Source organism: Pimephales promelas, chromosome 20 (genome assembly GCF_988280905.1).
Source record: "Pimephales promelas chromosome 20, fPimPro1.hap1.1, whole genome shotgun sequence".
Taxonomy (NCBI): domain Eukaryota; kingdom Metazoa; phylum Chordata; class Actinopteri; order Cypriniformes; family Leuciscidae; genus Pimephales; species Pimephales promelas.
Genome location: NC_142788.1, coordinates 30,145,029 through 30,163,839, shown reverse-complemented (window position 1 = coordinate 30,163,839; position 18,811 = coordinate 30,145,029). Strand labels below are relative to the sequence as shown.

The 18,811-nt window shown below is 36.3% G+C and overlaps 2 protein-coding genes across 5 annotated transcripts; one reads left to right on the top strand and one right to left on the bottom strand.

Moving 5' to 3' along the window:
* Nucleotides 1–1,534: 1,534 nt before the first annotated feature.
* Nucleotides 1,535–16,769, bottom strand: abce1 (ATP binding cassette subfamily E member 1). Of its 3 annotated transcripts, none has more exons than XM_089124578.1 (18): nt 16,633–16,769; nt 14,730–14,898; nt 14,367–14,452; nt 13,248–13,345; nt 11,837–11,954; nt 11,613–11,750; nt 10,560–10,629; nt 10,009–10,105; nt 9,207–9,296; nt 7,673–7,794; nt 6,923–7,144; nt 5,570–5,629; nt 4,980–5,038; nt 4,787–4,897; nt 4,097–4,239; nt 3,364–3,486; nt 2,410–2,521; nt 1,535–1,925 (listed from the first exon to the last, which is right to left on the bottom strand). In XM_089124578.1, the coding sequence occupies exons 2-18, from the start codon at nt 14,830–14,832 to the stop codon at nt 1,878–1,880; spliced, it is 1,800 nt and encodes a 599-aa protein (XP_088980704.1). In that variant the 5' UTR covers nt 14,833–14,898; nt 16,633–16,769; the 3' UTR covers nt 1,535–1,877. The 3 variants fall into 3 exon arrangements, with proteins under 3 accessions (XP_088980704.1, XP_039516823.1, XP_039516822.1); XM_039660889.2 differs by having other exon boundaries at nt 14,730–14,887; nt 16,632–16,768; XM_039660888.2 differs by having other exon boundaries at nt 14,730–14,893; nt 16,632–16,766.
* A 41-nt stretch (nt 16,770–16,810) lies between these two features.
* On the top strand, nt 16,811–18,799 carry anapc10 (anaphase promoting complex subunit 10). 2 transcript variants are annotated; one of them, XM_039660891.2, is made up of 5 exons: nt 16,811–16,958; nt 17,493–17,632; nt 17,719–17,809; nt 18,014–18,134; nt 18,419–18,799. In XM_039660891.2, exons 2-5 carry the CDS (start codon nt 17,518–17,520, stop codon nt 18,647–18,649), a joined length of 558 nt encoding a protein of 185 aa, XP_039516825.1. In that variant the 5' UTR covers nt 16,811–16,958; nt 17,493–17,517; the 3' UTR covers nt 18,650–18,799. The 2 variants fall into 2 exon arrangements, with proteins under 2 accessions (XP_039516825.1, XP_039516826.1); XM_039660892.2 differs by having other exon boundaries at nt 16,814–16,958; nt 17,513–17,632.
* Nucleotides 18,800–18,811: the final 12 nt, after the last annotated feature.

Here is an 18,811-nt window from a genome sequence, read left to right as displayed (position 1 = left end):
TGATGTACATAAATAAAAATGAGCACAATGTCCGAGTATAGTGAGTATAAAGTATACGCCCTTTATTGCATAAATAAAAATGAGCACAATGTCAGAGTATAGCACTTTTTTCATGTGTATAGTGAGTATATAAAATATATACTCCCTTTTTCGTGTATACAGTGATGGTCCAGATCCAGGACTCGGGAGGTTCGAGGTTCTAATCCGCACTCGTAAAGTTTTTTTTTCCCCTCATCAAAACCAATAGGTAGCCTAATCCCGTGTCTTAAAATTTTTTCAATGATTCATGAAGTATAAATGCGAAATTTAACTAGTTTTTAAATCATTATCATTGCCAGAATGTGTTTTGAAAAAAGGAAAGAAAACTTTAAGGTTGAAGATAATATTTTAACAGTGCAAAAGTGGTCCACATTTCATGATCCTATAACGAAGATGCGACGCGAAGTGGCTGTTAATGCGAAGTTCTAGCTGTTTACAATGACATAAAGGCAATAAAATATCAGTGTATTGTTTTACTGTTTTTTCTTGGGATAAAAATAAATATGTGTTTATTTAGCATGTTTTTTTTTTTTTTTGCCCCCCCTGGCTCCAATGTCAAACTCCGCCTATGGGAAGATGCTCCGTGCCTGCATCAGCCAGCCTTTCTAATTCTCTGCCACATCCTCTTCTCACTCCGACGACAGCTTCACAAAGGTATCGCGTCGACTCAAAAATTCTTTCTTTATATTTAGTCACTTTTCTCTCTTAATAAATCGTTTAATGCCCAGAGTTTCTGTTGCACTCGCTCTTTCTCGTCTGTTCACTCGCTGACACACAGAGGCGCGTGCGCATTCTGCGCAACCTGAAGGCGGCACGGCTATTGGCTCATTGAAGTGTCAGTCTCTGCAGATCAATCAGTGATTGGGTAATTCTTCTAAAACGCTTTTTTTAAACTCAAATCTCTGGGTTCAAGTCATGTCGTAAAGATCGTATTTACGAGTTGAATGCATAGATAATATGGTTGAACGCACATGAACGCCAACGCTTGGAATTTTCTATAAGCCCCGATCTAGACTTTTCTATTTACAGCGAAGTTAATTACCTGCACAGAATAGGATATCATAATAGAGCCACTCAAACGTTACACTCGTCGTCTTCTCAAAATCAGAAATCAGTTTTTAGTTGCAACTCCTTTTAAAGGTGATTCATGTATTTGCAGTTTTGACACCAAATGAACAATCAAATTTTAAAATTCAAAGAACTTTGTTTTTGTTATAATTTTTCCATTTGAAGTCAGATTTTTAGTTGCAATTCCTTTAAAAACAGGTGAAGTAAGTGTAATAAACCTCAAATACAAGCCAAAGAACATCTTTCTCAGTTGTGGTCTTTCCACGTAAAGTCAGTTTATTCGTAAACAACCTCACTGCACAGACGTGTCACCCAATATAACTGAGACACTGGTTTTAATTTCAGCTTCAGTTGCATCTTCACATGACTGCTGAACCCAAAAGCCAAATCTTGTTGAAATCTGGTTAATATGATGCAACACATCATGTAACATGATTAAAATATTTTATTCAAAATATACAGTTGCATGTTTGCCGTGTTAGGCCGTTCACGCCACTTTATGACCAGAAAGAACTTCAGTTATGTTGATGATAACGGTAATTCACCCAGAAACACATATTTTCCAGGTTTCTCTCTGGCGAAGATTTCAACAGCTTGGCTTTCATCTCGCAGGTCTTGTTTGTTGAATCGCACCAATGGCCGAGAGTTGAGAGCAGAAGTGTGTGTTTGAAATGCAGCAGCTGGGCAGTGTGACGGCGATGGTATTTCAGTCAAACATGTAAGTCCGCAGTGCCAGCGTTTGCCGGTTTGATGTCATACTGAGCGGATCTTCAGTCGTCCAGGAAGAAGTAGTTCCCACTCTTCTTTTGTTCCACATCCTTAAAAACGATAACAGAAAATGGGTTTTAATAAACAGGTATAAAGATACAAGACTAAGGACCTTCAAGACTGTGATGAACGCTTTCGAAAACACGCTTTTGTGAAGTTTCGAAAAGTTACATTTGAAGCATTGATACAAATATTACAGCGAAAAATTAAAACAATCTGTACTGGGGTTTAAAAGACTTTAATAATATGATTGATTTCATTAAATGAAATCAAAACAAAATTAATTGATTTTTGAAGTTTCCACGGTTACTGAACTGACTTGAGTTGAATATGGTCTTCTGTTTTTAAAGCAGGTTGCATATATTATGTTTATTACCGTGAAGCTTCTGAAACGATCTGTATTGTCTCTATAGAAATAAAGCTGACTTGATTGCTTAATAATGAAGTGACAGTTTAATTTCAGGCTAAATGTAATCCAAGGAAAACCATCGGCCAGTTTAGGCGATGAAGTGTCGTTTGGAAACGCATGTTTACCTTAATGGAATTGAGTTTGTTAATTCTTGGTCTGAAGTTGTTTGGGTCTCTCCTGAACGTGATCTCCAGCTGAGATAAAAACTTGTTCATGCCGGCCAACAGGTTCTGTGGACTGATGAGAAACATTTCAACATTAGTTACAGAATCACATGTTTAAAGAGCATGCAATGTTTGATTAATTCCGAAAATGTATTTTCTATCCATAAATGTGTTTTTTTTGGCAACACTTTACTCAAATCCACAATTACAAGTATTTATTGTGCATGTAATGCACATTATAATGTATGATCTAATTGTAACCACAGTTATGATAGCTTATAATACTCTTTTAAACCTTTAGAAAGTATAATGAATCACATGACAAAACCCATTTCATGTAACAATGAATCTGCTAATATTATAATGCAGTTTAATTTTGGTTATAATAATTTATTAAAATATATAATGCATTACAACGTAACGTATGGATACCTGTAATGCATTATACATAAAACAGGGTTTGTGCAGATACTGTTAAAATAAATCAAACAATATCTTTAATATTTTTTAAGAATTTATAAACTCAAAAACTATATATTTAAAAGGTCCCCAAAATACTTACACCATATTTAATATATTTAATACAAAGTTTATAATGGGTATTATTGTTCAATTAATAATATTGGTGTACTTCGTATCGAGAAAATGTCTGATGGATTAATTTTGCGTGAAAATATGGGAAATTTTTTTTTTTTTTGAAAATATTCTCCAAAAAAAAAAAAAAAAATCATATATTTTATATTTAAATAAGTCGAGCACTTTTCAAGCACCTCTTCGTAAACATGGCTGTTTCCCAAATTCGAGTCGACTTCAAGTACTTTCAGCAGCTTGTACAAAACCGGTTTTAATTTATGTCCCGTCATGCAAAGGAATCACCAATTACGGACACGTTATCGATGCAGGTACAGTACGTACGCATTGGCGTTGGTGCTTCTGGAGGGAATCCCATCGAAGACAATGACTCGGTCCGCCAGATACGTGGCCATGATGAAGTCGTGCTCCACCACGAACGCTGTCTTTTTGGCGTGAAGGATGAATCTGGCGGGCAATGAAAGGTGACGAGAGAGAGCATGTGAAACTACTGAATACATTAAAACACTCAAAGGACATGTGACTCTGGATTATAAAACCAGTCATAAGTCGCCCGGGTGTATTTGTGGCAATAGCCAACAATAATACATTGCATGGGTCAAAATTATTGATATCCAAAAATCATTAGGATATCAAGTAAAGATCATGATCCATGAAGATATTTTGTAAATCTCCTACCGTACATATATCGAAGATGTATTTTTGTGAGTGGATGCAGCACAATCACCAACAGAAACGCATGAATATTGTGATTTTTTCAATATTTACATTTTTTTCGAATTTAGGAAAAAAAAACAAAAAAAAAAGACCCATAAGACAGGTTTAAGGTTTTTTACCCATAAAAAAGTTTTGTGTTCCAGGGTCACATATATTTTAAATAAATTATAAGGTCCTTTTTTTCTTCTCATCTATTCTTAAATTGTTGTTTATCTGTGTTTTTTTGGTTGATATGTGTATTTTGTAAAATTTCTGTATGCATTTCTGGAAAAAACAAAAAATAAATAAATAAATAAATGAAAATAAGCAAAAAAACGGCCATCAGAGTTGTGTGTGTTACCGTTTGATGACTCTGGCGGCCATCAGACGCTGCTCAGAGTCCAGATATGCTGAGGGCTCGTCGATCAGATACACATCCGCAGGCTTTCCTAAACACAGCGCGAGAGCGACCCGCTGGAGCTCACCACCAGACAGATTCTGGACCTGCACACACACACACACACACACCAGTGTGACCTGTCAATATCTGCGGTGTAGGCATTGGGAACCAACACTGGTAAATTATTATTATTATTTTTTTTAAATCAGTCGTTGCCGAAATAAAATATTAGATTGAACACTTCAATGTGAAAAAAAAAAAAACTTCCAAAAGACAAACACACTCACATGTAAAAAAAATAAAAATAAACATGGGGGAAAAAAAATTTGCAAAATAATTGTGACGGTTATTTTTATAATTTTGTTGCTTTGAATAAAAACTACACAATGGACTAACAAAAAAAAAATCTAACAAAAATTATTATCCAAATAGAAAATGTTCTTTTTAGCAATATTGTAATGATGTAATATTTTGTGCGTGTGTGTGTACACAACAATTTGAGTCGAGTTTTCTAGACCAGCTAGTCGCTACTTCAGATCGTTTAGGTTGTTTCTCCAAGAAACTTAAAAGTAAACACATTAAATGCTGTACATACAGGATACTTTCAATATATTTTAGCTGCATTCTGAATAATAAGCCCGGGTTACTCACGTCTTGGTCGATGATGCTTTCGATCTGCATGGGCTTCATGACGTCAGTGACAAACTGAGGGTGTGTGTACGCGTCTCTGATCTTATCGTGAAGAAGGGCTCGGACGCTGCCCTGAAACACACACACACGCGGTGAGGAATCCTGCAGTTTGACCTATCGTTTACAGCTCAACACTCACAATGTTCACACTCACTTTAAATTTGGGGCTGATCTTCTGTGGTTTGTAGCTGACGTTCAGGATGGGCACATCACCTGAGAAACACAACAGACACTCACACACCACTCAAAGGCATTTAAAAATGTGTGTTTGCATGTATAAATCAGCTTATCGTGTGTCGATTTGCTATTTCTGTGGGATGAAAATTCCCAAAAAAGAAAACGAAATCATATATACACACACGTGTATTTAGCTACTTTACAGTAATTATTATTTGCGTTAATAATAGAATAAGAAAAAATAGTTGACACCATGACAGATGCTTTGGCTATTTTAATGGCAAGTAAAAGAAATACTAAAAAAAAGCACTTTAAAAACTATATAAGGCTTTAAAAAAAAAAGTCGCTTTGAATAAAAACTGTAAAAAAATAAAAATAAAAAATAAAAAATAGAACTTAAACCAGCAGAGTTTAATAAAATATGTTTTCCTAAAACATTTTTAAACTAAATTAAATTAATTTGATTCAAAAAATATATAAATATATATATAGAATTAAAAAAAAAAAGGTTTAAAATGAATAATCTAATTTTGGATGTGCTGAAATATGCTGAATATTAATGTTCACCTCCTGCATCTGGTTTGAGTCCTCCTGCAAGCATTCTGATGAACGTGGTTTTCCCAGTTCCTGAAACAGGATAACTTGTTTAGTGGAAAATAATGCAATCACAATAATCACGTCCTTTAAAGGTGCACTACACAGGATTCAACAATAATAATAATAAAGTATTGATTTGTGTGTTTTGTGTGTTTGTGTCTCCAGAGCCTGTTTTTTTGGGATGATTCTGGGATGCAACCTGGCTAGCAGGTGTGCCCTACTAAAGATGGCTAAACTTTCTTGCAAATTACAGCAAGGCATCATGTAAATTATTTCACACACACAAAAACAGGTATTTATGCATGATAAACAATTAGGACTGTCACAATTGCAATTTCCCCACGTCGAGTCAAATTAGACGAGAATCCATGAACGCATTATTAGTGTGTTTTCTAAGGCTGCGCGATGCATTAAAACCAATCATAGTGAGTTCACAAATGCTGCCATTTATTAAATAAATATATGACGCGTTTAATATAGGGGGGAGAAACTCGAAAAATCTGAATATTGTGCAACAGTTCATGCATTTCAGTATTTCAAATTAAAAGGTGCAACTAATATATTTATTATATTTAACTTTATACACATGCATGATTATAGGACATTTCTGTGTTTAAAATCCTTTTTTTAATGTATTATTCAAATTTTTTGAGATTTTCATAATCTGTAAACCATAATCAAAATTATAACTTTTGCACGATATTCTAATCTTTCTAATATAATTGATAAACTAAAATTGTACATGTGTGTTCGATTAATAATTACATAAATATCATCTAAATTTTACAAAATTATTATTCTAAATAAAGTGTTAGTGAAAACTTTAAAAATCATTTGCTGTGTAGTGACGTTTCATTTGGAGTAGAAACATGTGGAGTGACTATCCTTTGCTCACAGCTGATTGGTCCAATTTCAGTTTCAAATGTCTGGAGCAGTGTTTCCCAACCCTGTTCCTGGCGGCACACCAACACTGCGTGTTTTCTTTGTCTCCCTAATCAAACACACCCGATTCAACCCATCAGCTCATTAACCCACCTGATTATGAGCTGATGGGTTGAGTCAGGTGTGTTTGATAAGGGAGACAAAGAAAACACGCAGGGTTGGTGTGCCGCCAGGAACAGGGTTGGGAAACACTGGTCTGGAGCATCACCTCACCCAGACCAGGTTACTATGGCGATGAACACGGCTAAAAGCCAAACCGCTTTCATGGTGCCTAAAACCCATGGCTAGCGCAATCTAAACTGAAACATAGCTTGCTAGCATCTTAACTGGCTGAATGTTGTGTGAAAACCCAGCTTTAGTTGCACAGACGTCTCCTCTCACCGTTCTCTCCGAGCATGACCATGATCTCAGAGTCGGTGAACTCTCCTTCGGTGATGGTGAGCGAGAACTCTCCCATGCACTTCTTCATGTTGGGATACTGGTAACGGCACATCTTCTTCACCTCCTCCTCGGCCGCCGTCTCGGCCACCTTAAACACCAGAGACGTCTCTCTAAAGCGCAGGTTCTCCGTCGGCACGAAGCCATCCAGGAAAATATTGATCCCTGAAATTAAAAGAAGAGGAGGATATTATAGCAGGGTTCCCACACCTCGCTTAACTTCAAATTCAAGCACTTTACAGGTCCAATACCCTCAAATTCAAGGACTTAATGTGGGGACACATTTCCAATGAGAGCAAGGCTACACCATCTTACCTGAACCCCTTTCACACAGATTACGGAAAATACACGGATAAAGTGATCTGATTGGTTACAAGGTCGTTTGTGACGTCAGAAACACCAGCGATTTCAAAGCGTATTTTTGAGACTGTCTTTTGTTTTAAGCAGAAAATACTCAACAATGCTGTCGACTCATGAACTTACACATGGTGTGTGTTAAAGCATATTAAAAACACCACAAACACACATAAACAACATTAAAAGCTGGATTTACACCACAGGGAGATTTTAGGACTTAATTAACCTCAAATTTGATACAACTAAATTGTAAGAATTTAAAGACCAACAGGGACCATTTCAAAACACACACACACCCCCCTGAGCATCACACGCATGTTTTCGAGAGGCTCGTACCTTCTCGGACGCTGAAGGGCATGGTCACCACACCATAAGCGCTGGGAACGCCATACAGACAGCAGATGAAGTCCGACAGGTAATCCAACACACTCAAGTCGTGCTCCACCACAATGATGTACCTACACAGACAGAGCAATGTGAGGTTCAGGGTTCGGTAAAGAGAGGAACTATGACTGTGCTTCCTCAACTATAAAGGATTAGTTCACTTTAATTTATTCTCCGCCACGTCATCCAAGATGTTCATGTCTTTCCTTCCGAGGAATAAGAGTCTGATCTAGACAAACCAGCCGACATACACATATATATATATATATATATATATATATATATATATATATATATATATATATATATATATATATGTATATATATATATATATATATTTAATAAAAAAAAAAACTATATAATTTAACCACAAATTCTCATTTTGCACTAGCTCTGAGATGCGCCACACATTATGTAATCAAGGTGAAAGGTCAAGCGTAACATAGGCAGAAGAACAGACCTAGTGTTTACAAAGCCAAGGACAGTCAAACACCCATTACAAATAAATAGAGCCAGACCGATATATCGGCATGCCGATATTATCGGCCAATATTAGGTATTTTACAAACCATCGGTATCGGCAGTTATAATGGCCGATAAATGAATGTTTCAAAAATAAAATAAAAACGGATGAAACACGCTTCAACCATGTCATGTTGGAGTTGTACAAGTTTGTCCACCAGAGGGCACTCTATACCATCCCTGGCCTGTTGGCAACACTCGTTTATAACGCGCAACACATTCTAGCTAACCACAAAGCTAGCTAATGCCACTATCGTCAATGGAATTTAATGAGCTTTGTTAATTAATTAATGAGCTTTGGTTCCTCCTCTGTTCTGTTGCAACAATAAAAGAAACCAGTTTCTTTTTAAAATGCATTATCATATTATTTTAATTAAAACCCATACATAACTACAAATAACTTATGCTAGGCAAATCTGTTAATGTTTTGTTGTGCGTTCCTGAAAAAAAAAATATATATATATATATATATATATCGGCCGATATATCGGATTCAACAAATATTTGTATCGGTGTCAGCCTTCAGAATCCTTTATCGGTCGGGCTCTACAAATAAATAAATAGAGGTAAAAAAATGAGACTGATTTTTTCACCCTATCCTACATTTTTTAACCAAAACATTGAATATAACTATGCAAGACGATCATTAGTGGTTAAGAAGTGTATAAATGTGTATTTTGTTTATAAAATGTCGGCTGGTTTATCTAGATCAGACTCTTATTCCTCGGCTCGATCGTGTCGAGACTTTGAAGCTGCACTGAAACTCACATCTGGACCTTCGACCCGTTTGGACCCCATTGAAGTCCATTATATGGAGAAACATCCTAGAGTGTGTTCCTCAAAAAAAACTATATTTCTGTTTGAGTGAAGAACATGAGACATGAACATTTCCGATGACGTGGTGGTGAGTAAATAATCAGGAAATTTTAATTCTGAATTGAACTGTTGCTTTAAAGGACTCACCGGTCTGGAGAAATGAGGGAGCGGATCGTGATGGCGGCTCTCAGCCTCTGTTTCACATCGAGATAACTGGACGGCTCGTCGAACATGAAACTACGGGGAGATACCAGTGATGTTGTTAACCAAAACTATTAAAAAGTTGTTTTCATTGGTTGAAATAAAGCTGAAACAATAATAAGATATTTAAATGTAACTTAAAAATGCTGCCTTTGCAACTAACTGAAATACACAAATTATAAATAAATAAAAATCTAATAAAACTGGCATAACAGCACAAAACAAAATGACTAAAACTGATTACTAAAATGAAAATGTAATATAAAAATCATAGCCAATTTAAAATATTACAATATATATGTCAGTATTAAACTGGTCTTTTTAAGTGTTTAGCACAGCAGTGTTATTTTAATATATATATATATATTAGGGCTGTGCAAAAATTAATAAAAGTAAAAATAAAAGTCTGTGTTTACATAATATATTTGTGTGTGCTGTATATAATTATTTTGTATATATAAATACACACAAATGCATGTATATATTTAAGAAAATGTGTTATTCATATATAAAATATTTATATAATATAGACTATGTATTTATTTATATATACATAATTTAAGTGCAAATAATTCTTAAATATATACATGCATGCATAGGTATTTATATATACAAAATAATTATGTAGAGCACACACAAATATATTACGTAAACACAGACTTTTATTTTGGATTCGATTAATCGCAATTAATTTTTGCACAGCCCTAAAATATATAAATATATATATATATATATATGAGGGACTCACATATCAGCCCTCTGAATGCACACGACTGCGCAGGCGAATCTCTGCAGCTCTCCTCCTGAAAGGTCCTCCACATTACGTTCACGCAAGTGCAACAGATCTGACCAATCAGGGAACAGAACAATCAGTCACATGATGCAACAAAACTACTATAACATTCAGTCACATTTGTAAATATATACATAATACCAAAGAATTTAGATATACAACAGTGCCGTCATATTACTATTAATGAGAGAAAATGCGAAGCGGGAATAAGTCCCGCCTTGTAAATAAAAGAGCCAATCGACGTTTGAAGCTCCGGTAGTCAGTGCTTATAACTGAACATGTTTTACATTTTCTTTGTAATGATTTGAGGGTTTAGAAACAATTTATTATACAGTTGTTGATAATTTCATTGGTGATTTTTCAAATACACAGCTTTGGAGAATTTGATGTTTCATTTGACTGAAAAAGCTACCGGAGAGGTGTTTCAAAGATGGCCGCCGAGTGAAATGTCATGCTTTAAAGTGACTTTGGCAATACTGCACATAAAGACATGCATGTGTACATACCTAGCTGTTCACACACCAGCTCCTCTGTCCTTGTGTCATCCTTCCTGCTTAGGATGGCGCCTACTGACCCCTACAGGACAAACAGAGAATCACAACACAATCAAGTCAAACACTAAAATGACCTCATAATTAAAACAGGTTCAATGTATCAGCTGATATACATCCATTTGTAATGTTATCATTATCAACAAATCAGAAATTGTCTGATATATATTAAAGCAATAAATAATGGATTATTTCGTTTATCCGAGACATTTCAGATGTGACTGTTCGCCATGTTTTTGAATTGCTTGAAATATGATTGGATATTGGCGACATAAAATAATAATGAAAATGCTGCTGTAAAAGAATGAAGTGAATGCTTTGTTTGCTCGTGTTTCAGCACATGGAAGAGCACATCCAGAATGTAGTTAAACATTCATGACTAGGTTTGCCTGTGCATTCCACATGTTATGTGCAATAATAAGTAGTAATATTGTGTTTATTTTGTGTATAAATCTGATATATCTCGTATAGGATTCGCTTGATTAAGAATTAATGCGTTTGTTTTTGTAATCAGGTGCTAAAAAATTATATAAAAATTTGGATTTAGATTTACCTGCCAATATATCGGTTATCGGCTTTCAAATTTAAAGAATTATCGGTCAAAATGTTCATTTCGGCACATCCCTATCAGCTTCCTATCACACTGACCAGGGTCATTAACTAGAACTATTAATCACATTTCTGATAACTGAAATAAAGCTGAAATAAAATAAAAATATTGGCTGAAAAACTTAAACTACACAAAAACTAGAAATGTTGCATTTGAGTTTAAGTTGAATCAATAAAATATTTAATTGAAAGTATATAAAAACTACAAAAAAACAAATTATATATAAACATATTTATATATATATGTTTATAAAAAACAAGTAAAATGACACAAGGCACAACGAAATCACAAAAAAAGGAAACTAAAATGAACATGAAAACCAAACATATACAAATAGATGCTAATTCAAAATGTTAATAAAACCCTAAAATAAACACTAAAATCAGACTGATACTGACCTTAACGGTTTTGGGGATCTGATCAACATACTGCGGCTTTACGATGGCCTTCAGGTCGTCTTCCAGGATCTTAGTGAAGTAGTTCTGCAACTCGGAGCCGCGGAAATACGCCAGAATCTCCTGCCAATCAGGGGGAGCCTAACACACACACACACACTAATTAAACAAGCACATCTCAAACATGAAGATACACACAGACATGTGAACTAGGATCAGAAACTCACATCAAATCTCCCCAGGTTTGGTTTCTGTTTTCCCGCCAGGATTTTCAGAGCAGTGGATTTCCCGATACCGTTAGTACCCACAAGCCCCAGCACCTCACCTGGACGAGGGGTGGGCAGCCTGACAAACATAAACACTCATGTTAGGGCTGTCAAAATAAAATTTGGATTTTTGGTGTGTCACGAGACACGATGAATCCAGTACAGCACGTTTCGGCTGCATTTGGCGGGATAGGCGAAAATCCTCTCAGTTGGTGGCAAAAATCATGCAAAGACATACTTGACCACACCTGCACATCGGTCAGAGCCGAGCGTGTGTGTGTTCATCAGCTGGACACACTGTCAACACAAAGCGTTCCGCACATCAAGCGGCCCGTCTGGTGTTTCAGATGAACGGTGGAGTGTTTCTGAATGCCAGTTTGCTATTTCAGGTTTATGTAGTTCGTTACGCTGTCGAATCATGTTTACTCAGGTCACTGATTAATGAACACAGTTTTATGCACTACTGTAACTTAATTTTCCTTGCAAGCACATTAAGGAAATTAAATTCTATTTAAGAATATTTGTTTCAAAAGTTAATGCACTTTAAAAAGTACATGTTGTTTCATTCGAGTAGCCCTCAAACCGTATTCACTTTACAGCCGTTTAATCCTGTAATTGTGGACAAATGTGGGCACAGGTGTGATCCTAATTTTTATTTGTTGTAAAAGTTATATCACCGTCTTCGATAAAGTTTTGTCTGTCCATTTATGGTGATTTTTTTTATTTTGGGGGTATTTTTGAATTTATTTACTTCAAAAAGTACCATATTTTCTATGTAAATTATGCTTATTTTTATTTCAATTTTTTTAATTACATTAAAATATCATTGCAATACGTTCTTAGAGCTAAAACCTAAAGATGAAGTGACTTTGCTGTCTTATTTTGGCTTATTTTAGAATGTTCAAAATTACAGTTTTTCCCATTCATTTCTATGGGTGCCCATTTTTGACTCAAATACAAGATTAAGGAGTTTTATTTTTTTTTTTTTCACAAAAAATGTGTGTTCAGGAGGCAAACTTAGGAAAAGTAGCAAGTCTTGTACCGCTCAGATCAAGGGAAGTATTTTTTTAAAAATAAATCAAAACTATTTTGCCCACATTTGTCCAGAATACGGTTTTAGGGATAAAAGATGTGTTGGTTTATGGTTTATTTATTATATTCATTGCACTGGATTGCACCCTCTTGTGGGCATAGGAGACAATACAGTACATTTTATAACAAAAATTGATTTAGTATATTTAAACATTATAAAAATTTGGCTAATATTTAAAAAAGAAATTTGCATTTAGCTTTTCAGCCATTTTGACAGCCTTGACTCATAACACACTGAATCATGATTACGGCGTGACTCAGACAAGATGCGTGTTTGTACCTGTGAAGCTTGAAGGAATTAGCACAGTATCTGTGTGTGGTTTCCTTCTCCAGGTTGCTTGGCAGGTTCACGATGGAAAGAGCACCAAACGGACATTTCTTAATAAAAACAAAATTATTAAAATTAGATTAAATGCATGATAACTTGGGGTTATGGAAATTATTAAGGTGTATGGCAATTGTTAAGAGCATTTGACTTGTTTAGCATGTTTAACCCTATAAAACATACGTACATTTCTGAGGCCTTTAAAATATCAACATCATCAAAAGCTCGCTGTAAAACCAGATGCACACAATCACATGCCGTCTGTCGTCTGATTGATAGTTTAGACTTTTGTAGCAAGTAAAAGTCGTTCAGTATAATAGTATAAACGTCCGTCTTCAGCTCATGTCTCTATGCTGAAGTCTTATAAAGTAAACAGAAGAATCACTTTTATAATGTTGGTAATATTTCAAGATGAACACTATCTGAACTGAAGCAGCTTAGTTTTACTTGATGATCCAGACGTAATTTTATGTGCGAGTATCAAATATGATCAACAGGGTTTTGAGGAAGGTTTATTTGCGATAAACTACAGAGCTATGCTCATAAAACTAAGCATTTAAATAGCTTAGGACATTTAACAGGCAGATATTTAGTTGCATTTTATGCAAGTAGTCTGCTAAACTGTAATAAAGATCTTATAAGAAATAGCAAAATCTGAATTATTTCATATATTTTTGCTCAGTTTAGACCTCTGAATGAAAGGTGAATGTATTTTCACCTACAATAACTCATTATGTCATAACATATGATCCATAAAAGCCTGATATATAAAATATGACACAACAAAACATTTTGTCTAAAGGTTAAAATAAACAGTTCCACTTCAAAAACATCAGTTTTCTGATTATCATTTCCCAGACAGAGATCAAGCCTAGTCTGAGACTAAACTGGCCTTTTAAAGCAGATTAACAGAAATGTGCCTTCTCTGTCGTGTTTTAGAAAGTCCTAGACTTAGTCTAGTCCAGGGTGGCCTTCATTTTAAACCCTTACTGGGAGACTGCCCACATATATCATGCTTTACAGGGTTAAGCTATCGTGAAATGCTCGCGGGATGCGATTGGGTCCTTCAAATACCTTGATACATATTCCACACCCGATGCAGAGAGACTCTGAGATCCAGACAATTTTACTCTGAGGCGAGACCTCAATACACAGCTTCCCTGAGAAAACACACAAGGACTTCAACATGCACCAATGCTACATTTTCTGAATGTCACACAAGTATTCACTCTTCAATTAGCTCATTGTTTCTACCTTAAATTATTACATGGTTTAAATGACTACATTTTAAGACAACTGAGATTTGTATATGTACATTTCTGAAATGCATGACCTCTGATAACAGATTGTATTGTGAAAAACCTTATACAAAAAAATGTGAATTGAATTGAGAACACGTCAATAATGCACAAAACCTGAAATCAAGTGAATCCTTACCCATGCGCACCACCGGACAGCTCTTCTTGCACTCCTGACGGCATTTCTTAGGTTTACACTTGTCGTGGTTTACAATAGCGATTCTGGTGTTCTTGTCGGCCATTTGGCTGGTTCGAGGTCGCACACCGGCGACGCAGATCTACAGGAAAACAGGAGGCCTAGACCTCACAGGAGAGAGAGAGACATGAGCTGCGTACCAAACAAAATGAATGTATATGCTATAGGCCTACACTATGCATTATGTTGTCCTATTAAACAACTCAAAAGAAACACGGTTTAGCTATGCATTTAGTGCCGCCATTTGATTTCAGCGTGAATGCCATGAAAAACACATCTAAAATGGGAAAGAGCTTTGAGAATGACTGAACAACTAGATTTGACAAGAAATCTGAGGTGTATTTTTACAGATTTTTACGAAATCTACAGAACAGTGATGGATCCAGGCAGAGAAAGCTGGATTCGCAGTTAATATTTTGTGTCAAAATGCTGAATTTAGGGCTAAAATCATACCCTTGGCTTATATATTGTTTTGACAACTCATCAATTAAATATTTACCATCATATATTCATCGTATATTAGATCAGTATCATACAGCCTAATAATGCAACTGAATTAACAGTTACTCACCCCCATGCCGTTCCAAACCTTCAATTAATTTCGGAAAACAAATTAAGATATTTATGGAGCCTGGCGCACAAAAAGTATTTTCGTTGCTTCATAAAATTAAGGCCGAACCACTGTCGTCACATGGACTATTTTAGGTATGTCTTTCCTACCTTTCTGGACATTCAGTGTTAATTAAATAGCTATTTGAATCAGAGCCATTGGATTTCATCAAAAAATACCTTAATTTGTGTTGAAAAGATCTTACGGGTCTGGAATGACACGAGCTTGAGGAATTAGTGACAGAATATTACATTTTTGGGAGAAGTATCCCTTTAAGAAACCACCTAGAACACCCTTGCAACCCTTCACAGTGGCTATTAAAACCAGATTATCACTTGTAAACACACATGAACTCATGCAAAGATCAGATATAACAGACACCAGCTGTTACACTCCCAACAAAATGCTTTCCTGAAGACAGCAGTGTAAAACAAGATAAGTCTGGCGAGCAAAACCTGGTCTGGTGAGGTGGTTTCATGAGTCAGACAGACAGACAGCTCAAATTCAGAATGAATGAAGTTGCAGAGTTGCCATTTTTACAGTGCAGCGCTGGCATCACGTGACAGCTCGTTTAAATAGACTGCACTGTCATCCTATTGAACACATAATATTAGCAATTTGAGAATTAATGAGTCATTTATCAGATGCAGTGACTCTTTATGCACTTGTTAAGCTGGAATAACCTGAGGTTTAACGTTATCGTCTTGGACAAGGACACTCTTGTCATAGTTTATGAATCTCTTGATGGGACTCGAACCTGCGATCTTTAAATTACCAGCCCAGATGGTTAGTACACCACAGTACCCTTTGAATCCGAACCGATCGGACTAGTACAATCCATAACCGACGTTAATACAGATTATACACAAACATTACAATCAGATCTAACGTTACGCTTAAAAAGGTTATATTGTGCACATGCACGCGCTCACACACTTGTGGGAATAACGACCGATGACGCAAGACTTTCCCTCAGAGAATTCCCTCTTTTATTTTACCCCCAAAACACTACATCATGTGACATGGTCTTACTAAAACGTCTGCTTAGTTGTTTTCCACTTTGTTCAGAATGACTTTCATTAAATATTCGTTGAAATCGGGGATGTTTTAATGGAAGAAGAAAAGGCCTCGCGCATAGGGCGGCACGCGCACACAGCTGGTGCGGTTTTTTGTCTGTCTTTCAACCTATGAATCTCCATTTAATTATAAGAAAATTTCAATAAAACGCTGCTCACCTCCCGCTGATGGGAACAACGCAGTATAACGCGTTAATAAGCGTTGAGCTTCTTCTTTACTGTGTGAAGAGACGACCAGCGCGTGCTGCTACGGCGCGCACGAGACAACACCGGTAGCAAAGATGGCGCCAGAGCGCGCGACGCTAAAGGGACGCGACGCGATCCAAGAACCGTGACGTGATCACAGTGCGCCAATGCCGGGCAAATGCGAACAGTGTATGGGTGTTTACGATTATATTTTACATTTTTTAAGAAACTATTCCTAGACGTGCGTTAGTTGTGGAGACAGATGTAAGAAGACATAGTTGTGGTAGTGTTTTAGTGCCGGTGAGTAACTGTGGCTTTGTGTTGGTGTAAAGATTAAAGGAAGATATTTTTGATTAAACAACCCTTTGTAAAATTCAGATTTTTTTACTTTGTAAATGTGTTCATGGAGTTTATTAGTATATTTGTCTTCATGGCATTATGATATATCCAGTATATCATAAAGTTGAATATTACATATTAAGATCCTATGTAGTTAAAATTACACACACACACACACACACACACACACCTAATGTAAAAAAAAAAAAACATTGTATTGCCATAGAGCATTTTTATTATTATTTTTTAATAAAAAAAAAACTACAAATTAATCTCAATATTAGTTGATTATATGTTCTGTAACACACACACACACTTATATACACACAGAAGAATGATCGGTAAAACTACAAGTTTTCAATTAAGTGTGTATGCAAATGTCATTGTTTAGGGTTAGTGTTAGGTTAGGGTTACTCCACAGTGCACTATTATTATTATTTAATACATGTGTTTATACTGTCTGTGAGTGTATTTTAATTCCATCCCATCTGTCACTCCTCATTTTCTTTCCTCAGTAACCATGGCAACCGCCACTAAAACCCCCCCAGGTGCCGACCCAAAGCAGCTGGAGCGCACCGGGACCGTCCGAGAGATCGGGTCACAAGCCGTGTGGTCACTGTCCTCGTGCAAGCCAGGTGTGTGTGTGTATTAAATATGATCTGTTTTTGATCATTGCACTGTGTTTAGTTTTTCACTTGAATCATTCTCTCTCTGTGTGAAGGCTTCGGAGTCGACCAGTTGAGGGATGATAATCTGGAGACGTACTGGCAGTCCGATGGCTCTCAGCCGCACCTAGTCAACATTCAGTTCAGGTAGAGTCACAATGAGTCTTTACATTATTAGTCACCCAAGTTCTCTTCTCAAATGATGTCTCTTATTGGATTGAAATTTCAATGCTTTGCTTATTTGTTTATTAAAGATCATTTAAAACAAGTCTATTGGAAGACCAAAAAAAAATTCTGACCTGAGATCAGTGCTTAAATGTTCACTGAAAGGCTGTGATTGTGTCCTGTTAGGAGGAAGACCACTGTGAAGATGCTGTGCATTTATGCGGATTATAAATCTGATGAAAGCTACACTCCCAGCAAGATCTCGGTCAGAGTGGGAAACAACTTCCACAACCTGCAGGAGATCCGGGTAAGAGACGCCTGACCCCTGCTGAATAACCACACTGTTGTTCTGAAGTTCACAGTCTTGTACCTTATTTTTGTCAGATTTTCAAAAACCTTTCGGCTTGAAATCAAAGTTTGTAATGTCATGATTCACCTCATTGAGAGAATCACTCTGTGGTCTCGTTCTTGCATAATAAACGCATTCATAACTTAAATCAATCTTTCATGTCTATTTATGTATTTTTTTGTCTAAACAATCAAAATACTGTGCATTTTCACAAAGTAAACCCTTTGTGTGTGTGTGAGCAGCAGCTGGAGATGGTGGAGCCCAGCGGTTGGATTCACATTCCTCTGTTGGATCTGGTGAACAATCCCATCAGAACCTTCATGATCCAGATCGCCGTGTTGGCAAACCACCAGAACGGACGAGACACACACATGCGGCAGATCAAAGTCTACACGCCCGTGGAGGAGAGCTCCATCGGCAAATTCCCACGATGCACCACTGTAGACTTCATGATGTACCGCACCATCAGATGACCCGAGGTGCCTTCCCATAAGACTCTGTTCTAGAATTAAACGTTTTCAGTCGTTCCTAAGCGTGCCGATGTGTGTTTTGTACAGAGAAGAGTTCAAAGTTCAGTTTATGTACATGCAAATCTATGGGAAATAAATGTTTGTTTGAAATAATGAAGGGAGCCT